The sequence below is a fragment of the Dermacentor variabilis genome, chromosome 7, assembly GCF_050947875.1.
Source record: "Dermacentor variabilis isolate Ectoservices chromosome 7, ASM5094787v1, whole genome shotgun sequence".
Classification (NCBI taxonomy): domain Eukaryota; kingdom Metazoa; phylum Arthropoda; class Arachnida; order Ixodida; family Ixodidae; genus Dermacentor; species Dermacentor variabilis.
The window spans coordinates 87,384,191-87,408,564 of NC_134574.1; the positions used below are offsets into that span (position 1 = coordinate 87,384,191).

Consider the following 24,374-nt stretch of genomic DNA (forward strand, 5'->3'; position numbering starts at 1 on the left):
GTTGCAAACGCAGCGAAGTGTGGCGCGACTGCCTCGCTAATCGGGAGATCACGAGGCAGCGCATGGTTGACGTGTGGGCGCGATTCACGGCAGCCGCCGCAGACAGAACTCCGCTCATGCAGCGCTTTGTTCCCATACAGACGACGCGGGCTACTCTGGCGCCATCTCGTAGCCATCGTCGCCGCAAAGCCTGTTTTGTGCGACACTACGCTTTTCTTCTCAAGCTTTCGCCGTACCCTTCTCCTCCGTTTTCCGCCTCATGGTTCTGCTGCACATCTTCCTGCGCTTTCCTCTTCGCGCTCTCTTCGCCATTGCCGTCTTTCATCTCCCGCTGTGCTCCGCGTTCGCTATCATCCTTCACTGTGCTCATTCGCTCAAACTGTGCCCTAAAAAAAAAAAAAAGACCGATCCGCGTCTACGAACGGCGTCGGGAACGAGAGGCCATCATACTAGTGTACTGGAAAAGCCTTCTAGTACACTGTAGCCGTACGGTGTGTCGCAAAGATGGTGGCCGTGAACAACTTTCTTGCCAACCCGTGCACTCTCGTTTGCGAGGCGGTTTGACGGTTTTCCGGCTGTCGCGCGGCTGCTGCGAATAGGTCCGCGTCGATTCGGCACCGAACTGTCGCCGACGCGCGATGTAGCGCAGACGAGAGCAGCTCCCATTAGGCCTAATGGCCTAGGCAGCGGCCGTGACGAAAATTTGCTGCTGGTCGATGCGGCGACGGGGCCCAAGCCGTCACGCAATGCTTGCCGCCAGTATGTTTATACGGGTGGCTCATCATGTCATCGCTCCCATAGTCACTCGTGAGAGTTAGAGTGGCGGCTGTTGAAGCGGCGTAAAGTTCGTCGCCGCTTATCCAACACAATCTACGTGCCTATCGGCGGCTAATCGGCCCGATCTTCGCACTTTACGCAATACGCGCTGCTCTTGTTACCGACCCCTCTGTTCGTGTCGCGTTATCACTTCTGTCGGTCCTGTCGACCCCGGACAAACCTTGCACCGACAGAGAGGCGGCCCCGGTCGACGCGGTGCCATTCTGCGAATCGCAGCGTTCGAGCACTCTGGGTGCAACCCGGCGTCGGGCCGACGTGGGGGTGCGCTTGCAGCAACCAAGTCCGCTACCGCGTCAGCAGTGTTGCCAGGTCGGACAAGGCGGCGTAACGCAAAGCTAGAGATATGGTAGCCCCAAATGTAGCCAAACACAAAGAAGGGCAAAACAAATTTGTAGCCATGCATATAGCCATCTCTATTTGTATATACATTTTCACATTCCACCCCGGTAATCTCTTTTTGAACAACCTTTCGTAACAGAGAGTCCGTGACGGTCGACCCTTGACTTTCAGAACAGTAACATCATGCTTGCAGACAGAAGAAGACTTTCTTGCTTGGCTCCGGAAACTCGAGTTCCAGCGAATTGCTGCAGAGGGGCGAACCTATCGAAATGAATCTCGAATGTAAGCACAATGATCTTGAAGGACGCTTGAAGGGACTGACAACTGGCCAGAATGTGTTGCGAGACGTTGATGTAAATGAAATGATCATGATTTATAGTGACAGAATCCAGCACGCTGTTTGCAATTGAAGTAGGGAATATAATTTTAACTTGGTAAAGGAAGTCTCAAAAGCCAGTAAGTGGCAAGGTCTGGCAGTGAAATCTTGGTACTTCATATGTAATCTATGAGATCACTGTACGTAAGTCAACTATTAAGTACAAACATAATTATTGCTTAGAATTGCAGTCGCTATATAATTAGACACTTGCACTTATCCTTTGGAAATCACAAGCGCACGCATGGCTATGGCAACATGCAGAACTGCGCATCATGTGTAAAAGCGTCATTTCGTTTTTGATCCAGTTGGTTTCGTTTTGACTGGTTAAATACCAAAGTAGTTGGACAGGAAACACCGAAAACACATAGCTGTTATCGCAGAAATACTTTAACACTTTGGAAAACATGAAATGCAGGAACGTCGCCTTGATAGACAAAATATTACTTTCTCACAGTCACGGCTGCACTTGTCTGCCTCTCACTAATGCCAGTGTAAATTCGCTATCACACTCACCTATCACTGCTTTCAGCGTGGTTCCAGTGAATGCCTACATCCTCACTGCAGATTGAAAAATTCTGGATCGTGGATTAGGGCTCCCCTTATAGCCCGAACAAAGCCAGGTCGCAGATGTTCAGTAGCCCACAGCGACATATATAGCGACACAGCCAACTCGCCTAAGTCGGCGCCAAATTTTACTTTTTCTGTAGCCCGATTTGGCTATAGGTAGCCAAACCTGGCAACACTGCGCGTTAGCAGGGGTGGGCCGTCCGCGGCACCCTCAGCGCTCCTTCGACGCCAAAAACACAAAGTGAAACTCTCGCTTGGGCGACATCGAGCACAAGGGGTTCCGCGGCACGTGCGACATATGGCACTGCACGGTTCTCTACACTGAATACATTGAATAATAGGTATTCAATTACTGAATCGGATTCAAATGTTCAATTTTCTATTCGATTCAGTAATATTTGACATTAGCACACCCATACTTGAAGACAAGGTATTACCTGCAGCAAAACATCTTCACTCTGTCCAGTTTTTGGTCACAGTTGGTGTGTTGTCACCACTTTACTCTCTTAAAAAACAGAAATATGAATACACCACACCTACCTGTAATTATACCGCTGGCTTCATTCAACATCTTCACCCTGTTTGTGCTGCCTCAGCTGATTAATTGTTGAAGGCAAAATAAAAAGGACATCGCACACAAACATTGCAATATATTAATGTCGTTTAATCGTTTTATTATTCATTTATAATACACAATGGGTTTCGGCAGTGGCACCTACAGGAACTGAAAAAAAGTCAGGCTCAAAATTCCCATGTGTCAAGCCACCGCAGTCCATGCATTGTGCTGTTTTCATGGACTGAGATGGAACCGTCCATACCATAGGCGAGAGGTGAGAACAAGTAGAAACTGTTGGATGGAGAAAAGAGGAACCAAAAAAAGCAAGTCTCAATAAATGACTTGCCCAAAGCAAAAGCTCAAAGATGAAACGTGAACAATCTAAAAAAATATATGCATCACTGGACTTCTTCGTACGACTTCAGAACTTGATTTGTCATCATACAGAAGCACCATGAACAAAAATTGACTCGTTAAAAGGTCCCGTAATGGGTACAATGGTTGGATCATGCATTTAGAATGAAGCAACTTTTTAGAAAGAGGCACAACTTTTTTATTATGGATGAATAGCTGACAACTGTGTGCCTCATTGATTTTGGTGGCCTAAAGAAGTTTTTTTTTTTTTTTGTTCCTTCCTTTCTCTGTAAAACTGACTGCAGCAGCATTCTGTTGTCATGTTCACCTCATTGTATTGGAAGTGCATGTGCAGTACTACTATGCATATAATAAACTCTTTTTTGAAATAAACCTCTAGTTGATAATTAGCACTTGTGTTGTGTCGCTCCCCTCTCCCTTGTCTTCACTGCGCTGTTTATGTTATTATGAATCTGTGACACCTTGCCCAGTTTTCTGTCTCTTCAGGTAATGAATTACATGTAATACATTACATGGTTACTATAGTATTTACACGATGTTGTAATTCAGTACTGCAAAAAAAACACACTTTTGTTAATGGAAACAAAACTTTTGGCAACTCTGTAAACGAATCCTGGTGAATGTTTTAACAGCGTGAGCAGACGACAAACAAGAACGAGTAGGCATCACAAATGGCCGTTGTGGAATGGAATCACAGAACCGAACTATACTATAATTTTTTTCAAAATGAGGTATGATCTTAAATATATTTTTCGCAAAAGCTGCCTTTATTCAGAAAGCCATACATCATAAGTGGTGGCAAAAAATCATTGGTTAACAAATTTGATATATTTTTTTTTAATGAAAAGCCTGTACAAACTTGGACAGCTTCATGGCACAGCCACATGCTCCAAACACGACCAAAATAAGCGTAACTGTAATCTCAGACCACCTACAGTGTGCCGTTCGATAATTTGGACTGCTCCTGCACAACTCCATGTTAATTAGCTACCAACTTGAGCAGTAAGAGCTATATATTTGTTTTATTACTTCGCCAGTCCCTCCCCGAAACCAGAACTAGGGAAGCCTAGTCAGTCCAGTGGCCACCAACCACACCTGAACCACGGGACAAACTAGCTGCTTTATTCACTTCTTTACATTTAAAACATTTAACAGTGTTAAGGAACTGTAAATATAGTGCTGCACTTCAGCACGTTTTTCTCAGTAAACAGAAATCCTGTCAATTGGAACATATTTCTTCGGTCCCTTGAGATTCCATTCAGCAAGATTCTACAGCACGTTATTGACGAGACAAGCTGCAGCAGGCAACGCAGCTTTTAGCACTCGAGTTTGGCAGGCACTACATAGAATGTCCGCAGCGGTGCCATGCAGAAGCTTCGTATATACACATGTTAGACAGGCAAACCCAGCTGCTATGTATTTGTTTCCTCATTTTATCACTGCACAGCACGGGCGGCAAAACCTACCGATTGAGCACACATTATTGTGAAAACATAATCGTGAAATAATTACCATGAAAACATGACTCGCCTTTCCCTTCGTGAGTTTCCTTTTCCAGGCATTTGCCACCCTGTTGTGTTATCCAGATGGTATTTAACATAACGGCGTTGGGAGTGCCAGTGGTAATGCCCACCATTGGCGTGTTGGCTCAACAAGATACACACCACTACAGCTGTACCTGTGCATGGCTAAGAGTGGCGCGGGCACAAAGAAAGCTCACGTGGTTGTGATCGCATCAAACATGTTTTGTCAAAGTGTGTCAACTTGTTATCTCCAGCTGGGAGAAAAAGCATAACAGGCCCATCGCAGTGCCGAGAGTTCATGGTGCCGGCATTTTTGAGAGCACAAGCTCTCTCTCTGTGCGGCTGTCCCCAGTACTGAACTTCAACACCATTCATGTGTTGCTTCATGAAGCTTGAATTGGCAGGACACAAGTTTGATGGCCTTATCAGGTGAATCGGCACTCGCGTCTATCTTAAGCTGCGGTTCACGCAGAGCCATGGTGCCACAATTAGAGTGCACACTTACCTGTACACAATGACTGCGATATAGCAGCCCATGATCCAGTGGTGCGCTGACAGCCTAATTTTCTCGGGCAGGAAGCTAGGCACCGCGCGAAGGATGTAGTCCAGCACCACGCCTGCAGAGGAGAAAGGTCAATTTTTAAAGCAAATAGCTTTCTTTGGCTCTTTGGTCAGTGGCTGGATTTTCTCTGCAGACAGAATAAGGAGAGGGCACTGCCGTAAGGAGGTGAAGAGGGCTACCATGGAGGCGGAACCAGCAGACAGAAAGCAGGTCACTGGGGAGATAGAGAAAGGTGCTGGTGTTTCTGGAACTTGATAGTTGGTCAGAGAGGTGGTGATATCACAACACAGTATGCTGAACTTTGTGGGTGGGCGAAGTGGCAGCCCAGCATGCTGCTGTGATGACTGTGGCAGAAAAGGAACTGAAGTAGAAAAAGCTACATGATGCTTGGCGTGAATGAGCGGGCACCATGATTGCCGAAGAATGAAAAGAAATGTTTTGCCAACAACATGAGGATCAGCACCAACCTGGGGATGTCATGAATGTGGAAGATTGGCAAGAAAAGCTGTGCAGACGACTTTTACGGATAATTCATTGGATTCAGAAAGCTATTCCATTACTATGACAATAGTCTTCGGTGGTTTCTGCATAATGTTTATCTGCAATGAGGCTAGGTGACAGATGTTGCAAGATGCTGCACATTCATTAGACATGAGTGCGAAGATGACCGGCTGTGGGACCAGACCACTGACACTACCCTTAGCCTGTGGTACACTTGGTGTGGAGAACAAACTTCTGGTGGTGGCTGACACTGAGGAGGGTTTGAGCTTAGGGATAACTTTCAATCATACAAAAGGTGGTATGGAGGAGGTTGCGTTAGAAGGATCTGCAATCTGCATGTGCACTACAATGAAATTAGCAACAACACGTATATGGGCTCCAAACCAGAAATTCATCTTTGACATGACTTGTACATTCTTCCCTTGACCAGGTGCTCTTGTAGATATACTGCGCCTTTTCCTGGACTACGCTCATCAAGGCACAACTGCCTGTCTAAAGTGGGGCTGCATCCATGCTGCCTGCCAAACTACAATCAAAATTGTGGCCTATACAACAGATCTACATGTCAGATCTTAGTGAAAGGAACGTATATACAGTTGAGCCCACTTATAACGATACCAGTTTGAACAGTATGGCAGTTATAACAATGAAAAGCTGCTGCACCATCAACTTTTGCGTGTTTTCTATGGTGAAATAACCAGCTTACTACAGTGCCCCCATACCGCATTATCGATTATAACGATGAAGTCTGGCTGCTGGGTGTCCGTGCTGAAAGGTAATGGAATGCAAAATCATTGAAAAGAAAACAGAAAAAGAGAAATTTGAGGCACTGCGCCCTCGCCCGTCGCCCCAACGGCCACTGTGCGCTCATACAATAACAACTGTTTGCCAGCCTTCTCCGCATCGCCAGCCTCGCATCCCTCTCTCCTGCTGCCCTTCCAACCCTCTGAACATGAATGGGATGTGCCTATAGCTCTATACTGTGCCGCTCTTCGAAACATGAATGGACTGTGCCAACTACGCTGACGGTACTGCTTCCAGACTGCTCGCTGGCCCCTCATTCCGTGCAGCTCTGCCAACTGATTACTAAGCCGCTCGTGTTCGTCTTTGTTGGTTGTGTCCAAGTCATTCCTGGGCACATGCTTTTTCCACCTCATTTGACTCCCCACCAAAACAGAAGATGGCTGACCTGCCGGCTGATCATCGGCAATGTACAACATTGTTGGTGAAAAGAAAGTGCATTGCTATAGGTTTGGAAACAAAGTGCAGTATCGTGAAGAGCTACAAAGATGCTAAAAAAGAGTGTGGCTTGGTGAAGAATTATGGAATATCGCAACTGACAGTGCGGCACTCATCCGCTTGGCAGAGAAGTTCGACAAAGAAAACTGCTCAGTAGGCAATGGGCACAAACACGTTCAACAAGGTGCCTATAAGGAGGTGGAAGAGGCCCTCTACGAGTGGTTTCTCTATGCCCGTGCCATGACTTCACCTATCACTGGGATAATTCTGGCCACAAAGGTGAAGCTGTTTGCCCTGTCCATCAACAGTGTGGACTTCCAGCCAGGTGGCGGCTGGGTACAGCGCTTCAAAGAGAGGCACAGTATTGTTTGAAGAGACTTGAAGATCAATCTATTGATGGCTGCGCAGTTTATCTTTGGGTGCATGGTCCGAAGTAGGTGCTTCTACGGTGCGGAACTGCTTTAGGAAAGCATGCTTTGTCCAAGGCAGCAGTGACTTATACAAAGCCTGCATAGCTCCCACCGAGGGAGTGATGCCTTAACTCTGGTCTGCAGTCGAGGAGGATGTCTCAGGACTTGAAGAGTTTTTACATGCAGACGATGCATTAGAAAGATCAGAACTTACAACCGATGACGCGATCGTCACGAACATGCTTGCATCCGATAGCTCCGATAGCGATGACACGATAGGGCAGGCTGCCTCAACGTTGTCCTTGCAGAAGGCCCTGCAGATGATTCACTCCCTCCGGGGCTTTGTTTTCACAAGAGACCTTCCATTGCACTACATGGAGCACCTGGATGCTTTGGAGAAGGATGTCGGCAAGCTCTGCGTAAAGCAAGTAAGGCTGACGGGCATGGGGTTTTCTCGTTCGTGCAAGCCAGTCTGAAGTACATGGCGAGATGCTTGTGGTGATCTCACCCCAGCGTTTCTTCTGGATTTCTCAAGCTGAGAGGCTGCTACAGCAGCTTTCTTGCATTTTCGAAAAGGTCCCTTTTGGAGCCACCAAAGTGATGCCTCGACAGAGCTCGCATGTCACTTTCCGCCCGTGAGCCCTCTGTGCAGTTGTTATAGCAGTGCCATTTTTGAACGCTGACAGCTGCAGCTTGTTACATGCGATCGGAGCGCGCAGTAAACAGAGTTAAACAGTTAAACGAGTGAACACAATCAGTAGCCTGATGCAGGAAGGTGGTGGGGAGGGGCACTGGCTTCCTCGCCCCTGTAGTTTTCTCACAACATCTCTGCCATCCCCCTACATTATCCTTTTTCATGCAACCGGGTCATAACAACTATCGGTTATAAAAATAGAACTTTAGTTGCGCTTGAATATTGTTATAAGTGGGTTCGACTGTACATATTTATACAGACACACATCACATGCACACACTAGATGTTTCTTTTTATGCAGCACATTAAAAAGAACCGTCACAACTAGGCCCTGCAGGTTTCACAAATAGGCTGCATGGCTAGGTATAGCTATTAGCAGCAAAAAAATCTGACGATAATTCTGCTTATCCTATAGAATATGCTAAGTAACTTGTTAATGACTAAATTTAGGGCACATATTCTAACTGTGAAAGTGAAACCAATGAGTAGTGAAGTCACGTCTGCATAGCATAAGACAGCCTGTTTTATGGTGCAGGGCAAGCTGCTGTGCTGAGTAAAAGAAAGAACTAGAGTGGAATCTCGATAAATGGAAATTGCTTAAATGAAACTGCCTCTTAAACAGAACACCATCCTCATGGTTGGTTGGTTTTGTATTCATGGAACCTTATTCAGCTTTGTCTCCCAGTAAATGGAACTCCTGATAAATGGAACCAATTTCCCTGGTCCCTTGAGGTTCCGTTTAGAGAGAGTCCACTGTACAGTGAAAGAGCAACTAAGTATGTTAGCACTTGTTTCTGACCCCTAATTTACTTTTCCAGTTAGTTTTCACACACCTGCTCGTCTCTGCTATCACACACGTACTATGCACTCTCTGTACAACTCGCCGGTGCCTTAATTTGGAGGGCCTACTCCTGCATTAACCGTACTGATGTGTTCTAAAAGGGCAACAAATGTCTGTCAGAAATTTAAAAACAGAAACTAGTTGATGATCAGCAGCTTATGTTTTATATATTATTCCTAAAAATCTTGTGAAAGCCTAAAAAGAAAAGATGCAATATATATTTAGCCATGTGCAAAGTGATTTAAGCTTTTTTTTTACATGCATTTAGCTTAATCTAGCATTTGTGTCGCAGATTATTGCGGCACGGCATCCAATTACAGAAATGAAAGTGGTGAACAAGAACAAGAAGAAAAATGTTCCAAATAGGCGAGAACAGATGGAAGGATTGAGCAAAACAATGACTTCGCACAGTGATTTTTACTCACCCGAGAGCATAGAGCTGAAGATTAGTGCAGGGAAGTAGTGATGGAAGTAGAGCACTCTGCCCATTCCATAGAAGGGCAGATAGTGCAAAGCCCAGCCCACGACGAGCCAGACCGAAGCTTGGGAGAGGCGACGGTCACGGTCTGTAAGGGCAACAGTGCAATGTTAGCACTTATGAAGCCCCTTATGGGTAAAAGCTCAATCACACACACATGATTTTCGAGACACGGCGACAAGGAACTAGTCCGGCCGTCATGAAGAACAATCCATCACCACCACTCATTACATCACCAGTTTTTATCCAGCCAGAAAATTTGCTGGCTGGAAGTCCGCGTGGTGGTTCAGCACCAGTACACCGGTTACAGTGATTGCATGACAACATGGCAGCAAACAGGCTGCGATCGTCGACCTGAATTCGCTTGTACTACTTACCCTGCATCATTACAGTATGAAATAAATGGTAAAAATCAGCTTTCACTTCGGCCCATATCACGCTGAGGAAAAAAGTATTTGCGATGTTGTGTTGTTATTACTGAGATATGCTGCTAGTTTTAATGCTGTTAGGCCTGAGACACCACTGAGAGTTGCAAAATTGTATTGACTTATACCTACCAGATGATGCAACAGTATTTAACATTGGTGACATTGAAGAAATTTTTTCTAGCTAGATCTAGATAGTACACTCTGACTATAAAATTGGACTGGCGGGATGTTTCAAATCCTTTATGGGCGTACGACTGTACTTAATAATGTAACAAAGAAAATTTGTTACTGCTTCTTTTTGTGATGTAGCCATATGGTTGCCCCACACTGCAATGTGCAAGAGAGACAGGGGCTGCCTGCTGCAGCGCTTGTCACCGTCGTTCAAACATAAACTTGTTGAACCTTCATGCTTGTGGCTTCAGACATTCTTGCGGCATTGCTTCTTGCACTTTACATTTCTTAATTGCCAAGCAACAACATTATTATAAACTTAAGAAAGCAATAGGCAACTGTGCGCATGCGTAATCCTTACAAATTGTTGGACGTATAATGCAATATTTTGCTTAAAATTATCAATTTGCAAAGTCACAAATCCATTTGAAGCCAGAAGGACAAAGTTAAGGCAAATCAATGTACCCAACATTTCCACGTATGCTAGCTGAACCATCACACTCTCCACTTCTGTAGACACTAGCACCACAGTTCCCTTTAGTAATTTTTTGTAGAAAGCTGTATGACAAGACAAGCATGTACAGTATGGTAAATTCTTAAATGGAACAACTAACTGGTAATAGCGCCAACATGTCTGGTACATTTCTTTGTCCTGATAGGAAAGAAGTGGCTGATGCTATAAAGTGGACATACATTTATACATCTATGGGCCTTTATGCCATATCCCAGTTACAATCAATGGCAGAATACTAACTGTGTGTTCCAAGCAGCAGCCATGCATACATGACAGTACACATTTGTCACCATATTTTGACTGTTTTGAGCAACAATATTAATTCTATGTAAGTGTGAACACTATGTTGCTAATTTTAGGATGCTGAAAAGACCAAACTGATTAAAGAACCTCATAAATCATGATGAAATTCTGGCTGGTCCTGCTCTCTTCAAGCTATGAGCTGGCAATGCGTGATTTTATTAGTCTAAGTCTTTGTTTGCACTGTTACCTTGCAAAAATTCAGTATGCTTAAACAATTAGTGGTTGCATTGGTACGGATTAGATATTGTATGTTTACATGCACAGACATATGAACGAAATTAACAGTGTACAAGTTGTGAGTGTAGCTTTACTGACTGGAAATTGGACACATCACCTCAGAGTCAGCAGGGAAGTGCTATAGTTAATTCAGCCCTTCAAGCAGATTTAAAAGGATATTAAAGAGAAGTGTTAAGAGGAAGCCTTGGCTTGGGGTCAACTCCTTTTTCCTATCTGGATACATGTAAACCATCAAAATGTTTTTGTGAGACAACAGCTAAACCAACCTGAATGAAAGTTGTTGCATTTGAGAAAGATAAATTCTAGCAAGTGTAAAAGCAGCATTTTGATTTATGGCCTCAAACTTTTTACAAAAGATTTGCCAAAAATGAGTAAGTCTTTTTTAAAAAGAATGTAGAAGCACGAAGTTTACATACCTGTAACTCTGCACCAGAAATGTATATTACAGTTCTGTAAGCTGCACCTATTAGAGCATCTCAAATGGACAATTTTGTTATTCTATATGTTGAACGTGTACGTGAAATTGTTAAAATGTTTTGTAATCCTTTGATGACTTTTTTTTCGATCATACACGTTGAGAGCAGAGCACTGTTTGATAAACTTGTTTTGGGTCCTTGGCCCGGGATGCAAATGCATCCATGATTATAAAGGCAGCCCTAGCCTTTTTAAAAGTCACTAGACTAGACATACACATCCTATCATTAGTTGTCGCTTTTTTTTCTCATTCACCTTCCCAAGTACAAAGCAGCAAGTCAGAGTAAGGTATAGCTTAGGCTGCCCTTTCTGAATTTCTGTAAATAAATTGCTTCCTCTCTTTTAACTTAGAAGCAGCTGGATCATGCTAAACTACAGTGGAACCCCATTGATAAATTTCTTGCTGTTGCATTTTCCTGACTGCTATGTCAGGTTTTCACGGTCCCAACTTTAAGGCCACTTACTCCTATGTTCCCATTTGATTCGTTGCCATTCTGTAATGGTCCCACAACTTACGTTGGATTTGAAAGTGGCGGTCACTTAAATTTAGCGATACAGAAACAAATTCGCTTTTGTACCTTGCTATGAATACAATAAATGTATACTTGCAGTACAGCCTGACAAGCCTTGCCTGTGGCCCCACCTCTAAATGCAGCAATTGTCCGTCCGGATAAGCATGTCTCAGAGCGGTTTCGGTTTCTGCCCGTTCCCAAAAGTCAACTTTGGCGCAATGCATGCAGTTTTTCATGCAGTTTCTCAGGAAGAATGTCAGAGCTAAAGGCCAAGTACAATGAAATTTTAGACCGCGTAAGAAACCTAGTTTCAGATACTGTAGATATGAAGCAGCACTCATACAAAATTTTATGTCTGGAATAAGAGTGAATGTGTAATAAAAAGCTTGTACAAATAGACGTTTTTTTATTTAGAAACTTGATAAAAAAATAACACCATCATCGTTCACCAGAAATGACGCAGAACTCAGAACATAAAGAATTGGCACAGCACAGCTAGGTATGACCTCCGAGACTGTTGATGCGCTAAAGATCTCAGAGGCCATGCTCTTTAGCTTATTTCACATCTGCTAACCACCAGACGCCCTTGTCATCTACTTGGTTGCTATTCAAAGGCTCCTTACAAAAAAAGACCAGACAGTTACCAGTCCTGAGCCTTTGCCAATATTGCTTCAATAGTTTACAACACATTTTCAAACAATGTAGCCCCCAAGTGAAGCTCCATTGCAGTCGGCCTTTAAAAGAGCCAAGTAACAGAGAAAAAGGAACTGAGGGATGTGATTGCAAGTCCCACGACTGACCTTGTGTCTCTGGGTTGCCCAGGTATCCTCGCTTCTGCCGCACCAGCACGTACAGCTGGATGATGGCATAAAGTACCATTAAGACCAGGTTGCCCCACCAGATTACGGGGTTGCCCAGCAGGTAGATGCGGTATTGGACACCTGAGAAGAACTGGCCCTGGATATCAAGGGTAAACAGCTTGTGAAGTTCCCGTCAGGCCTGGCTTTTAAAGGTGAAATTGCAGCCTGCACCTCCCAAAACAGCATCCTAGATGCTCAATAATAAACAGTGTACAAACATGCACCGACATATCAGCTGATCTGCATGTCATTCCATGCACAGTACAAAGAAGAATTGCAGGGGAACCCATCTCACGATGACTGTTCATGGTAATGTGACTAACATTCAAGCAACATAGCGAAATAATTTATTGATAAGCGCATGTTTATTTAGAATCTGTAGTGGTCATTCCGGGACTTCTATTGCCTTGAACTTATGCGACATACATTCTTTCTAGTATCAGAGCACTTTGCTATGACACTCACATGCCAGGGTTGGTTCTGAGCGTGATGGTATGACAATTGTATCATGACAACACAGTGAAGAAGGAGCAATTACGTCGATGGAAATAAGATGGCAGAATGACAACAATGGCATGACGACATTACGATGACAATTTTAAGATACAGGCAATGAAATAACGTGAACGAAGTCATAGCGACATGCACAAGGAGAATTAGATGATGACTCTATGATGATAATACAGTGACCAAAATGGCATCACGACGACGACTGTTTGATGATGATGATGCAGTGACGACAATGAAATGATGAAGAAGGAATCACAATGATGGAATGATGAAGGCGGTATGGCGACGATGGCATGATGGTAATGAAATGAGAATTATGAACCGATGACAATGGTAAAATGACAACATGATGAGAATGGGCCAACGACGAGCGCATGACGAGAATGATTTGAGAACATGTGCATCTTGAAGACTATGACAGCAACATTGTGACGGCGGTAGACGACAAGCAGATGATGTAGCTGTAACAATAAGGATTGAAGAACCACGATGGCATGACGATGACAATACAATAATGAATCCATGATGGCAGCTGCCTGATGATGATGCAACGACGATGATATAACATTGGCAAGATAATGCTGATTGAAGGATGACGGCTTGATCATGATAGAATGGCAAAGAAGAAATGATGTCCATAATGGGATGAAGGCGGTATGACGATGAGGGCACAGCCTAATGGGATGACCTTTCTGAAGTGATGATGATAGTAAGACAACAGCGTGACGAACACAGCATGAAGATAATGGCGTAACAACGACTGTGTGACGATGATGGCATGACAGTGGCAGCATGGTGAGAGTTAAATGAGTTAAAAGTTATAAGGACGATGATGGAACAACCATGAAGGCATCACGACACATGACAACAAGTGCATGACGACAACTATGTTTGATGACGACGCAATGATGGTGGTGGCATGACAACAGTATGAGGCCAATGAGATGACTATGAGAGCATGACAACGATGGCTCAGCGATGACTGCATGATGACTGTATAACGACGATGGCATGACGAGTTGGAAGACGAAGCAGGCATGACAACAATGCAACGACTATACGACAACATCATAACTGTTAGCATATGCATAGTGGCCCAAACTCTCGGACAACTAGGCCTTTGGTTTGGCGTTAGAGGTGTGATGACAATGGCATGACGAGAGTCAGGTGAGGAAGCTGAAATGAACACTATGAACTAGGACCACGAGCACGTACTTAGTGACCAAAACTGGTAGATAACTTAGGCCAGAGGGTAGGTGTAAGAGGCTAGATACATCAGAACCTCATTGATATGATCCCATTTTGTACAATTTCCTGGTGCCAAAGCTTGCGATCGAGAACACAAAAAGTAACCTAATAGAGTTATGCTTCTTTTTGCTGCTTAATACCTTCCCAGAATTCAGCACCAACATTCAGTACGTCGCCAAACTGCAATCGTATGATACATTTTCCGGCTTCTAGATCTGTGTGAGCAAGAAAAAAATGCGCGATCGAGAGCAGTAAACGCCCAACGCCACAACTTTCCCACAGTACATGTGGGAAAGTTCACCTGTGTCATGTGGAAGTGCCGGCAAGCACTCACTTTTCACTTCCGGTATCAGCAAATTGCTTCACCCATTGTCGCACATCACATTAACATATCTCACCGCCAACCCTTTTGCAATAAGCATCTTCACCTTAATGTGTGTTGTTGTTGGCCGAGTTCACCTATCTGTTTCACAGCGAGTGCGGTGTAGGGCTGTTAGACGATAACCCAAATGCATCACCGTACCGTGCTGCAGGCAGTGCTATCGACTACACCTCCACTGTCGCTGAAATCATAGCTGAAATAGCCGCTGTATAGTTTGGAAAATCTGTAAAAGCTCCCTGTGTCGTCGGGAGACATCATCAGCTTCGCTTCTTTGGCATTAGCGCCACGTGTACTGCTTGTTTAACACGCATTCTGCGTGTTTACATTATGGTAGTGTAGGATCTGACGTCATCGACTCATCGTGACATCACACAAAGCAGCTACCCGTTTCGGTTTCGGTATCTCGTTGATTGGTTATTTAAAATTATTGCTGAATTTCTAAGCAAATTGAACCACTCTACCGGTGACAGGACTGTCAATTCCATATGAAAATGACAATATCCTAATATGGTTAAAAAAATGCCGGAGTTGCCCTTTAAACACGTTGCTCTGCTTCCATTGGTGTGGCTCGAGGTGGCGTTTGGGCCAAGAATCCACCAAGCCCATCGTCGAATACGTCCAGTAGTAGAAATTAAGGAAAAAGGGTTTATTTTACATTAGTTACACTGGCTCCAGATAAGGAAGCCCACTCCATGCAGGAGCATACTAAACGTCCGAGTTCACATCAGGACACGTTAGCCTCCACTGAACGAAAAATCTCCCCTCTTATACCGTTGCCTTCCCTAGGCAACGGTATAAGATCTGATGACTGTATCCCGGCCAATCACAATTGTCGAATCAGTCACAATATCCTGCCCGTGATATTGCATCGTTTCACCACACTCTACCTCCAAAGGTGCCAAATATGCCCCCGCATATTTAGCAAGCGTGCAGCAATCTGGGAATCCGAGGTTGAAGCCGTTTTCATAGTAGCACCTGAAGAGGCTAATATTGATATGGCCCTGACGCTGCGTTATTATCCTATGGCTACACTGCTATGGTGGCAAGTACTAGAATAATTTGTGGAAATTGCACACAGACAGGAAACAAATTTAGTTAAACTGCTTTTACTCAATTCCCTACTTTCTTAGTCTTTGTTTTTCATATACCGTACTTCACACTAAGTTGCACAAATCGACTACCCAAGGTAGCTAATTTTATTGAAGCTACGGTGTTCAAATGTATTGGGCAATGTTTATGAATACATGAACACTTTACTTCTAACCAAAAAAAGAAAAAGAAGTAGACTGTGCATTCTTTGTAAAAGCCCTTTTCTAGACATCACATTTGACTATATTTTGCTATGGTTTTCATTCCTAGGCTCTGCATGCAACTGCAGTAGTCAGAGCTCTTGATGTGAGTCTCTTCTGCAAGAAGGAATTGCTTGTGCAGTCGCAGTCAGTGACAAAGTCAAACATGGAGTAAGAAGAGATGTTTAGGAGCCATCCTTGGTCGCATTCATGACCAAGACCCAGACTTGTGGCCCTGAACACACTCAGGTGACCAAGAAACACACACCGGCTCTGAAAAATGTCTACTTTTTTTCCCCTATGACTTAGTCAGTGACCATATCTTTAAAAAATTGTTTACTTGTAATATGACACATATCAATAAGTCTATTTCCATTTCACAACTCGGGCACAAGAGTTAGGACTGGCAGAAGAGCAAGGCATAGATAAAAATAATCCCAAGAGAAAAGTTGAAGACTAACAATGTCATCTCATTCCAAAATACCTTGTAATTGATAGGCCACTGCCAAGGGCGGGAAGTCACTTCACCCTCCTTAGGCTTGAGACCTGCATTACCCTAGTGAGCAAAAGTGATCATTGAACATTTAGCGTCGACTTGCAGAAGACATGAGGTGTAGTGCTTCACTGTTTAGCGGATGCTTCCAAGCAATAACTTCTAGCTTCTAGCTCTAGAGCAACAAAAAGTGATGTCTCAGATAGTATAAACTTACACAGCATTAAAAGAAATGCCTGTAGTGAAGTACACGTTTCTGATTGGAGAACAATAATGCTGACACAATGTTTGCATCAGGCTTCTCAGTTATTAGATAATCAGCACAAAATTAAACACTCAATTATAACAGCATAAGAACTTTCCCATCAACCAATTTATAACAAATTGCTATTAATATAGGAAATGGTACAAATGGTAAGCGACGTCTGGCAGTGAGATGACATCGGGGTGCACTATAAACAATCATGTCACTGACTCCCATGAGCACAAAACACAAGATTTTATTCTCTTCTGCTAAGCACAACAAACATCTGATGCATCAAAGCATGCACAATGTTACAAGAAAATGTGGGAAGTGCTGGCACAGGTAGAATCAAACAGGGGCTGCAACTGAGACTCACCTGAAGCATAACTGCGTGTGATTCCAAGAACATCTTCAGGAATCCAGGAGCATAAGCCTCAAAGCTTACATTTGGCACTGTGATAAAGATGTACTTGTGAGCACACTGTTCCTGAGAAAAAGCGACTTTCAGCTCACTCACAGTGTGGGTAGTGGTTGTCTTCAACATTCCACACAATGTTTTTGTCTCTCAAGTTCGGGTGGCATGTGACCTCCATTTGTTCATAGCCCCTGGTACCAAAAGAAAAGAAAAGTCAATGGCTTGCTGAAAGCACGCATGTGGAAGTGACATTTTAGCAATATTACTGAAATTAGAAAAAATGGCTAACAAAGAATCACTAAAGCCACATTTTGCAGGGACCACTTTAGGCAGTACCCCTTGCTTCTGCAGGATATTACAGAATCGAGCGCAATGCCTCAATGTAGCTAAGTGTAGCTGCTGATATTCTTGACATGACAGTGCTTCTGGTACACACATTGTGACGGCAGTTTACAATGACATGACTTGAGAATAATGCTAATCGCAAATGCGTTCACCCACACGCTGTCTATGCCTCGTCTCCTTCTGCAAGTTTCATAAGTTAATGCAAATGAGTGACTCTTTCATAATTGACAACCCAAAAGATGGTAGACTAAAATTTGTTGTTCGTGGATTTGTAGAGTGCGTCACATAATGTTAACAAAAAAGAAGCAATTACTACTCCCGATCACTTTATTCTCTGGCACAACTTCCAAGAGTGAGTGTTTCTCTTTAATTTTTAGTTCAACACTTTACAAGTTTTATAAGTGTCCACAGGAGATAAAGTAATGAGCTTAGCAGGTCCTTCAAGTCTGTGCAATGTGCTAGCATTTCACGAATAAGCATTACATTTGGATCCCATAACCATGCATGCTAAAAACAACTACAGGTGGTCGAGTTATAATCTTTTGAGAAAATCCCCAGCGGTGGGGAGGCCACAGCAGCGGTCACACACACAGTGGCCGTCATAGAAGCCACAACATTTGAGGCTTCATGGTATGTTAATAAACAGTTAGGCTGCATAAATTTCTGAATCACTGCAATCTAGATGCAGGTGTTTGCAGGTGGAATCAATACCATTCTCATACAGGCACATTCCAATGATGAATGAGCCAGATGCCTCAGTGAATCTAATGAAATAGGAGGAATTGAGTCGCTACTACATGGGATAACCAATGGCCACAGAGAAATTTCATTAATTTAAGACGAAGCTTTAGATAGGGACCAACTTACATTTCTCTATTCAAATAATGTACAAAATAGAAATGCTCTGGACAGCTGGCGAACTGATTCAAATAAGATTTGTTGCATTTAAGAGACAAAAGTGAAGTTTACAGACTGTGCGGAGCAGAATTTTGATTTAGTGTCTCGTAGCTTTTATAAGCATTGTAGAAAATAAGTAAGTTAAAGAAAATAGTAAATAAAGCACAACGTTCACCAATCCATAGCTCAGCCCTAAAAGCAAGTTTCGCAGTTCTGTAAACTACATCTGTGAGAGCGTCTCAAGTAGATATGCGCAATGCATGAGTTTACAAAGTACAGCTGTGATCACGCCGTCCTTGTGCCCTCAAGCTATCGACAATGCAAGCGTTGGCCTTGGATGACAGGTTAGAATGTCTTCAGAAATGCAAGAGATGCACCACGAGTTTAGCTGCAAGAAATGGCGGAGCCAACTGGGCACACTCTCACACTTCGCTTGACTGGCTCCACAGCAAAGACAAGGGCCGCATCCTGCCAACCACTCCTGGCTTGAGTGTTGCATGCTCAAACACCAAAGCTCCTGCTCAGCAGCTGTGTGCACACCACACACCATGGCGCATACGATGGCCTGAGCAGTACAGTGTACACTTCGACCAACAAATGCTCATGAGTATTCCTTCTGTTTCATCACGTGCAACATTGAGGCGAGACACCAGTGGCAGTGCTCCTCCTCACACCAGCATTGTGAGGCGCCTGGTAGCTACCAGGGCACTGTTTCTACCAAGCAGAAGCACTTGCGTTGCATGCTGTGTTGCAAGCAAGCCTGGGGGTACTTTTTGGACCTTTGGCTTAAAGACGTTTTGTTTCTTTGGGGTATTTCATGACCGACTAGACTTGGCGACCCTGGCTGAAGAAAGCACTCACTATTTCAAGGAAAACTGGACCATAAGGTTGTCCACAGGATGAGTTTAGGTGTATTCCAGTGTCTAATTTGGAGGAAACCTTCTCTTTTATTTGTTGATTCAGTATAGCTGATTCAGAGCACCTTTACATTTTCCACTGATCATTTACGATCAACTCGTTCTGTGGCCGATTACTCTTACTTCTTGCTATCGAGGTAAAAATTAAACTGGAGGTTTTAGAATGTGTCTGCCTTCTCAGGGCCACTAGAGCCTAGTCAAACTGCTTAAACCAGCTTTTATCCTTCGTATCCATTTCGAATAAAATTAATTAAATTTGGAGGTTTTACGTAACAGATCGACAATCCAGTTATGACGTGCACTGTAGTGGGGGACTCCGAATCAATTTTTTTACCACCTGGGGTTTTTTAACATGCCCCGGAATCTATATACACAAGCGCTGTTGAATTTCAACTTCATCTAAATGCGGCCATAGCGGCTGGGACTGAATTCATGACCTCGAGCTCAGATGCACAACACCTCAACCATTGAGCTATCGCGGTGGGTCCTTGGAACTTTAGAATCAACAAAGGGATTTGATTTGATTTGTCACACTGCCAGCTGCATGTGATAACTTCGACTGCAGTCCAGTGTGGAGCATACATTTTCCTCAAGCCTACTTACTCCCATATACAGAAATGCATCTTAACTTCAAGCTTGTGCATGAATTGATCTAAATTTCGCCTATCGTGAATGCGTAGGTTCACGCTAGGCATCATTTAGATCAAGCCAAGTGTGAGGTTTAAGTTAAGATGCATTTCTGAATATGAGGGTTAGACTTGTGAAATCCAAGCTTGACACGAGCCCTTGCTCAGTCACCTGTGAAAGGATGAGTGGAAGTCACCAATAAATACGGGTTATATCCCATCCACAGGAGGGAAGTTAATGCCACTATCTAGGACCTTATGTTTCTTAATGCCATTATATATCTGGCTTTACTGCTACATACATGCATATATTTAATTGCACTAAACAGTGACATGATCATAGCTGCACAAGTTTTTTTTCCGATTGTACTATCACATGCAAAATGATTGTTTAGCTGACAAAACTTGTAAGAAAAGCCACTAAATGTAGTATTAGGTACATTTTATGTAAAATGGTTTAGGTTTATTTCAGAAATGTGTCCTCCTGTGCGGCTGTAACCAAAAGTTGAAATGAGGGTAATTGTTCAACAGCAGAATGAGCTGTGAGGATATACTAGAGTGGAATAGGCCACATTATTTTAATACCATTAAGTATGCTCTTGTCACAAGGAGTGAATTGCAGTAATGTTTAAGGCATTAGGAAGTTAATGTCGCTATTGTGCAAATGTGGCCACAGGTGTTAAGCATAAAGAGAAGTGCATTCTTCCCACATATTTTTCTTAGAAGGTTAACAGGAGGTGCCTAGCCTAGCCATTATAACTCACCACTTGGGAAGCTGCTTGTTGTGCGAATGCAGGGCACAGCCGACAAGGTAGTGGATGAGCTTCAGCTTGCTGGTGACTGTCTGTACCACTTCACCCGGCGTGCCGCCGACAACTTCGACCTTCCAGACATCGTTGGCATCACCGGTGCCATTCTTCATTTTAGGAAGAAAAAGAAAATGCATCCTTTAAGCATACTTTTCATCTTCCAAATCTGATCATACAAGAGTGTCCACAGGTTTTCATTCTAGGACACTCCACATGCCCATCGCAATGCTCTTCAAAAACAGATTGATATAGCACCCTACATCATTGTGACTGGATGTTGGAGCATAGGTTTGTACTATCTTTAACCTATACCTCTTATTAAGTTTGATTACGACTACAGCTACCCTCTCATTAATGCTGTAGAATTAATCAATGTTGCCCGCTATGTACTTATGGATTATGAATTATACCCCGTATTGCTTCTTATCTAGGAGACCTCTATAGCAGAGGACATGTCCGTTATTCAGCAATGTATAAGCCTCACCAGTTCTTCTATACTCACTAAGGCCGATGATATGACAGAGATGACAGACAACAGAATGAAATCTCTAGAGCTCAAGCTTCCAAAGTCTTAAAATACTTAGTCAATACTAATATTTTGCACACTTAAATGTAAGATGGCTCCTGTTAAGTTGAAACTATCAAATTGCATGATGGTTCATTCTAAACAAGATCATTTGCTGGCACAGTATGCTACTGTTTAAGTTTCAATGCTAGAATCAATTTGGTCAACTATTGAATAGCAGTCTACAAGCTTATAAAATGATCAGGACAGCAGGCAAGAAAGGCATAAAGACCGGCACATGAGCTTGTAGCCTTGCTAGTAGTTTTACAACAGTCCCATAGCAAAGCGCATGCCATTTCTATTAGGCTCAGCAACACCATCACCTAAGAATGCCCAAACTGCTTGTTTATAAAGCCATAAATTACTACTGCATAAAATTAATAATGCCTGTATTCATACTGTGCTTTGCGACTTGAATGAAATAAAAATAAGCAAGAATGTATGGTACCACCTGTGAGCAACGACCTTGGCAAGCGTTATTGGCTGTGTTGTGAGCTTTCGTAGTGTACAAAAGGATGCAGACAGATTTATCTATTTCAAAGTTGAACTTGTAGACAACAAAAGTGATGGCTTTGTTCAACGTGTCCACAAGGCCATGTTAATCTTTAAAGTGCCCTTTTGCCGTACCTCCCCGTAGCAGGAAACTTGGTAGTGTCGCTTCGTCACAGGTGCAGGCTCCTTGTGCGAGTGAAGGTTGCGAGTTGTGCTGCGCATGAGTAAATCACGGCAAGAAATAAAGGGGAATGTTCAGGCTATTAATATTACAGTGCACAACTTGCTGCAATCACTAGCACCTTAGCTGCCATCACCTTATCTTTGTCGCAGCAATAAAGCAGAGCTTAACTACAGTACTGCTGCACATGAACACCCGACAACTGCCAAGATAGGGCAATGATACCAAAATGCAATCAGCATCTGCAAAAGAAAGAAGCCCTCACGTAACGGAAGTGACGGCTCGCATCACTTAGCGTAGCTAAGTTAACCAGGGACAATCGCCTCAGCCAGGAAATGATACTAGTGCATGCAACAGGGAAACATCTTTAACAAATTAAAATTAGTTTATGAGGTTTGGCCTTCCAAAACTGCACGGCAGGTTATGAGGGGCAGTGTAGCGGAGGGCTCCGAATTAAATTTTGCCAACTGGGGTTCTTTAACCTCAGCCTGAATCCAAGTACACAGGCTTCACCAGCAGTTAAGTGTGAGCACCGTGGACGGAAATCAGACCTGAAACATCATGCTCAGCAGCTAAATGCCGCGCCCACTGAACTACCGCGGCAGGTCGTAACATTGTCATCAATGTGTTGCTTGATACAGATGTTCTAGGTTTAAGCAATAAACGCTGTCCTCACCCACAAGAAACTAACCAAACTGAAAAAAGGTACAGCCGTATTTCGATAAACAAACAATGACACAATGAGTCATCACGTAAAACAAAGCAAATTTTAATGCTTCTTTCCAATTTCAGCATATAACGAATACATGCATATAACAATAACGGATATGACGAAGGTATTTGGTGTCGCATGCTACTTCATTAAATGAGGTTTGACTCTATAAGCCAGTAAAATACGAGGAGAAGTGTTGAAAGCATTTCAACAGAAAAGATGTCACGAGAGTTTTTTCACTTACACCACGTGCTCGAGACGAATCAGGTCGCCATTGCGAACCAGCTCCACTGTTTTGTTTTTGGGATTGGGTTCCTGGTCATACTTCTTGATGATCCAGTTGTTGTTGTCATCCTTGTGGGAGTAGGTTGTCACCTAATGAGGCAAGCAAGATTGCTTACCTCCCATCCTCACTCACAAGATCACACATGCAATGAAGAGTGCCAACATATTATCAGAAGAAATGTTTATGCTCAGTTACTCACACGGCTACAGAAAGTTTATAAACACAAAAATAAAGGTGAGAACACCAATCATACTGCTGATAAACAGGCAGCAGTTAAGGGCCCTACAAAGAAAAATGTTGATTGATTAAGGAATTGATCGATTGGGCATAACATCATGAAACAACACACAGGCTACGAGAGATGAGTTAACTTCCATGAACTAGGGCAAACCCAAAGATGGCGATGACATTTTTGCATTCCGTCATTATTGAAATGCTATCGTTAGGGCTGGGTATTGGACCTACGACCTTGCACTCGGCTGCAGAATGTCATAACGCTTGAGCTAACACAGTGGGTGGACAAAAAAAAAAAACAAACTAAAAAGTGCGATGGCAATTATGTATCAAGACCGTCAATCTTGATACAATGTCTAATGGAACTCAAATATTATGGGTTCGGAGGCACCACAGGTTAGGTCTGGTACAGTTCAGTTTAGGTCAGATTAGGCTAGGCTAATTCATGTTATATTAGGCTAGGTTAGGTTAAGATACGTTGCATTAGGCTAGGCTAGGTTAGGTTAATTTGTTAGGTTGCAATAGGTTAGGTTAGGCTATGTTAGGTCGAGATAGGCTAGGTGATGTTAGGTTTAGGGTTAGGTTAGTTTATGTTAGGCTAGGTTAGGTTTAGATTTCATTTATTTATTGATCAATACTGTAAGCCTGTGAGGCCTCATAAAGGAAAGGACAAACAAAACATCGTACGAGCATTGCGCTTTATCATACAGCGGATTCAAGCTCAGAAGAATAAGGTAAAAGGCGTGAAATTATGCCATGTCAGGTACAAGAAGTAGTCAATATAAATAGAAAGTTAACATGTGCATTTAATGAAATGCACAGGAAAGAAAACAAAGATACATATGGCAAAATGTGCCAAAGCGGAGCACAGAAAAGAACAAAAGAAGTATTATGAAAGAAAAGGTATAGACTGATGCATAAGCAAGAAA

The 24,374-nt window shown here is 43.2% G+C and overlaps 1 protein-coding gene across 1 annotated transcript in view; it reads right to left on the bottom strand.

Moving 5' to 3' along the window:
* Positions 1-2,765: 2,765 nt before the first annotated feature.
* Positions 2,766-24,374, bottom strand: part of tw (Protein O-mannosyl-transferase 2) — a 40,845-nt gene continuing 19,236 nt past the window's right edge. Inside the window, exons 11-20 of the mRNA XM_075698744.1 lie at positions 23,170-23,300; positions 22,168-22,246; positions 20,931-21,082; positions 17,484-17,572; positions 17,343-17,419; positions 16,714-16,785; positions 12,741-12,897; positions 9,249-9,389; positions 5,082-5,193; positions 2,766-2,969 (exon numbers count right to left, since the gene is read on the bottom strand). Of these exons, the coding sequence (XP_075554859.1) occupies positions 2,864-2,969; positions 5,082-5,193; positions 9,249-9,389; positions 12,741-12,897; positions 16,714-16,785; positions 17,343-17,419; positions 17,484-17,572; positions 20,931-21,082; positions 22,168-22,246; positions 23,170-23,300 (1,116 nt within the window). The 3' untranslated portion in view covers positions 2,766-2,863. The remainder of the gene's footprint in view (positions 2,970-5,081; positions 5,194-9,248; positions 9,390-12,740; positions 12,898-16,713; positions 16,786-17,342; positions 17,420-17,483; positions 17,573-20,930; positions 21,083-22,167; positions 22,247-23,169; positions 23,301-24,374) is intronic.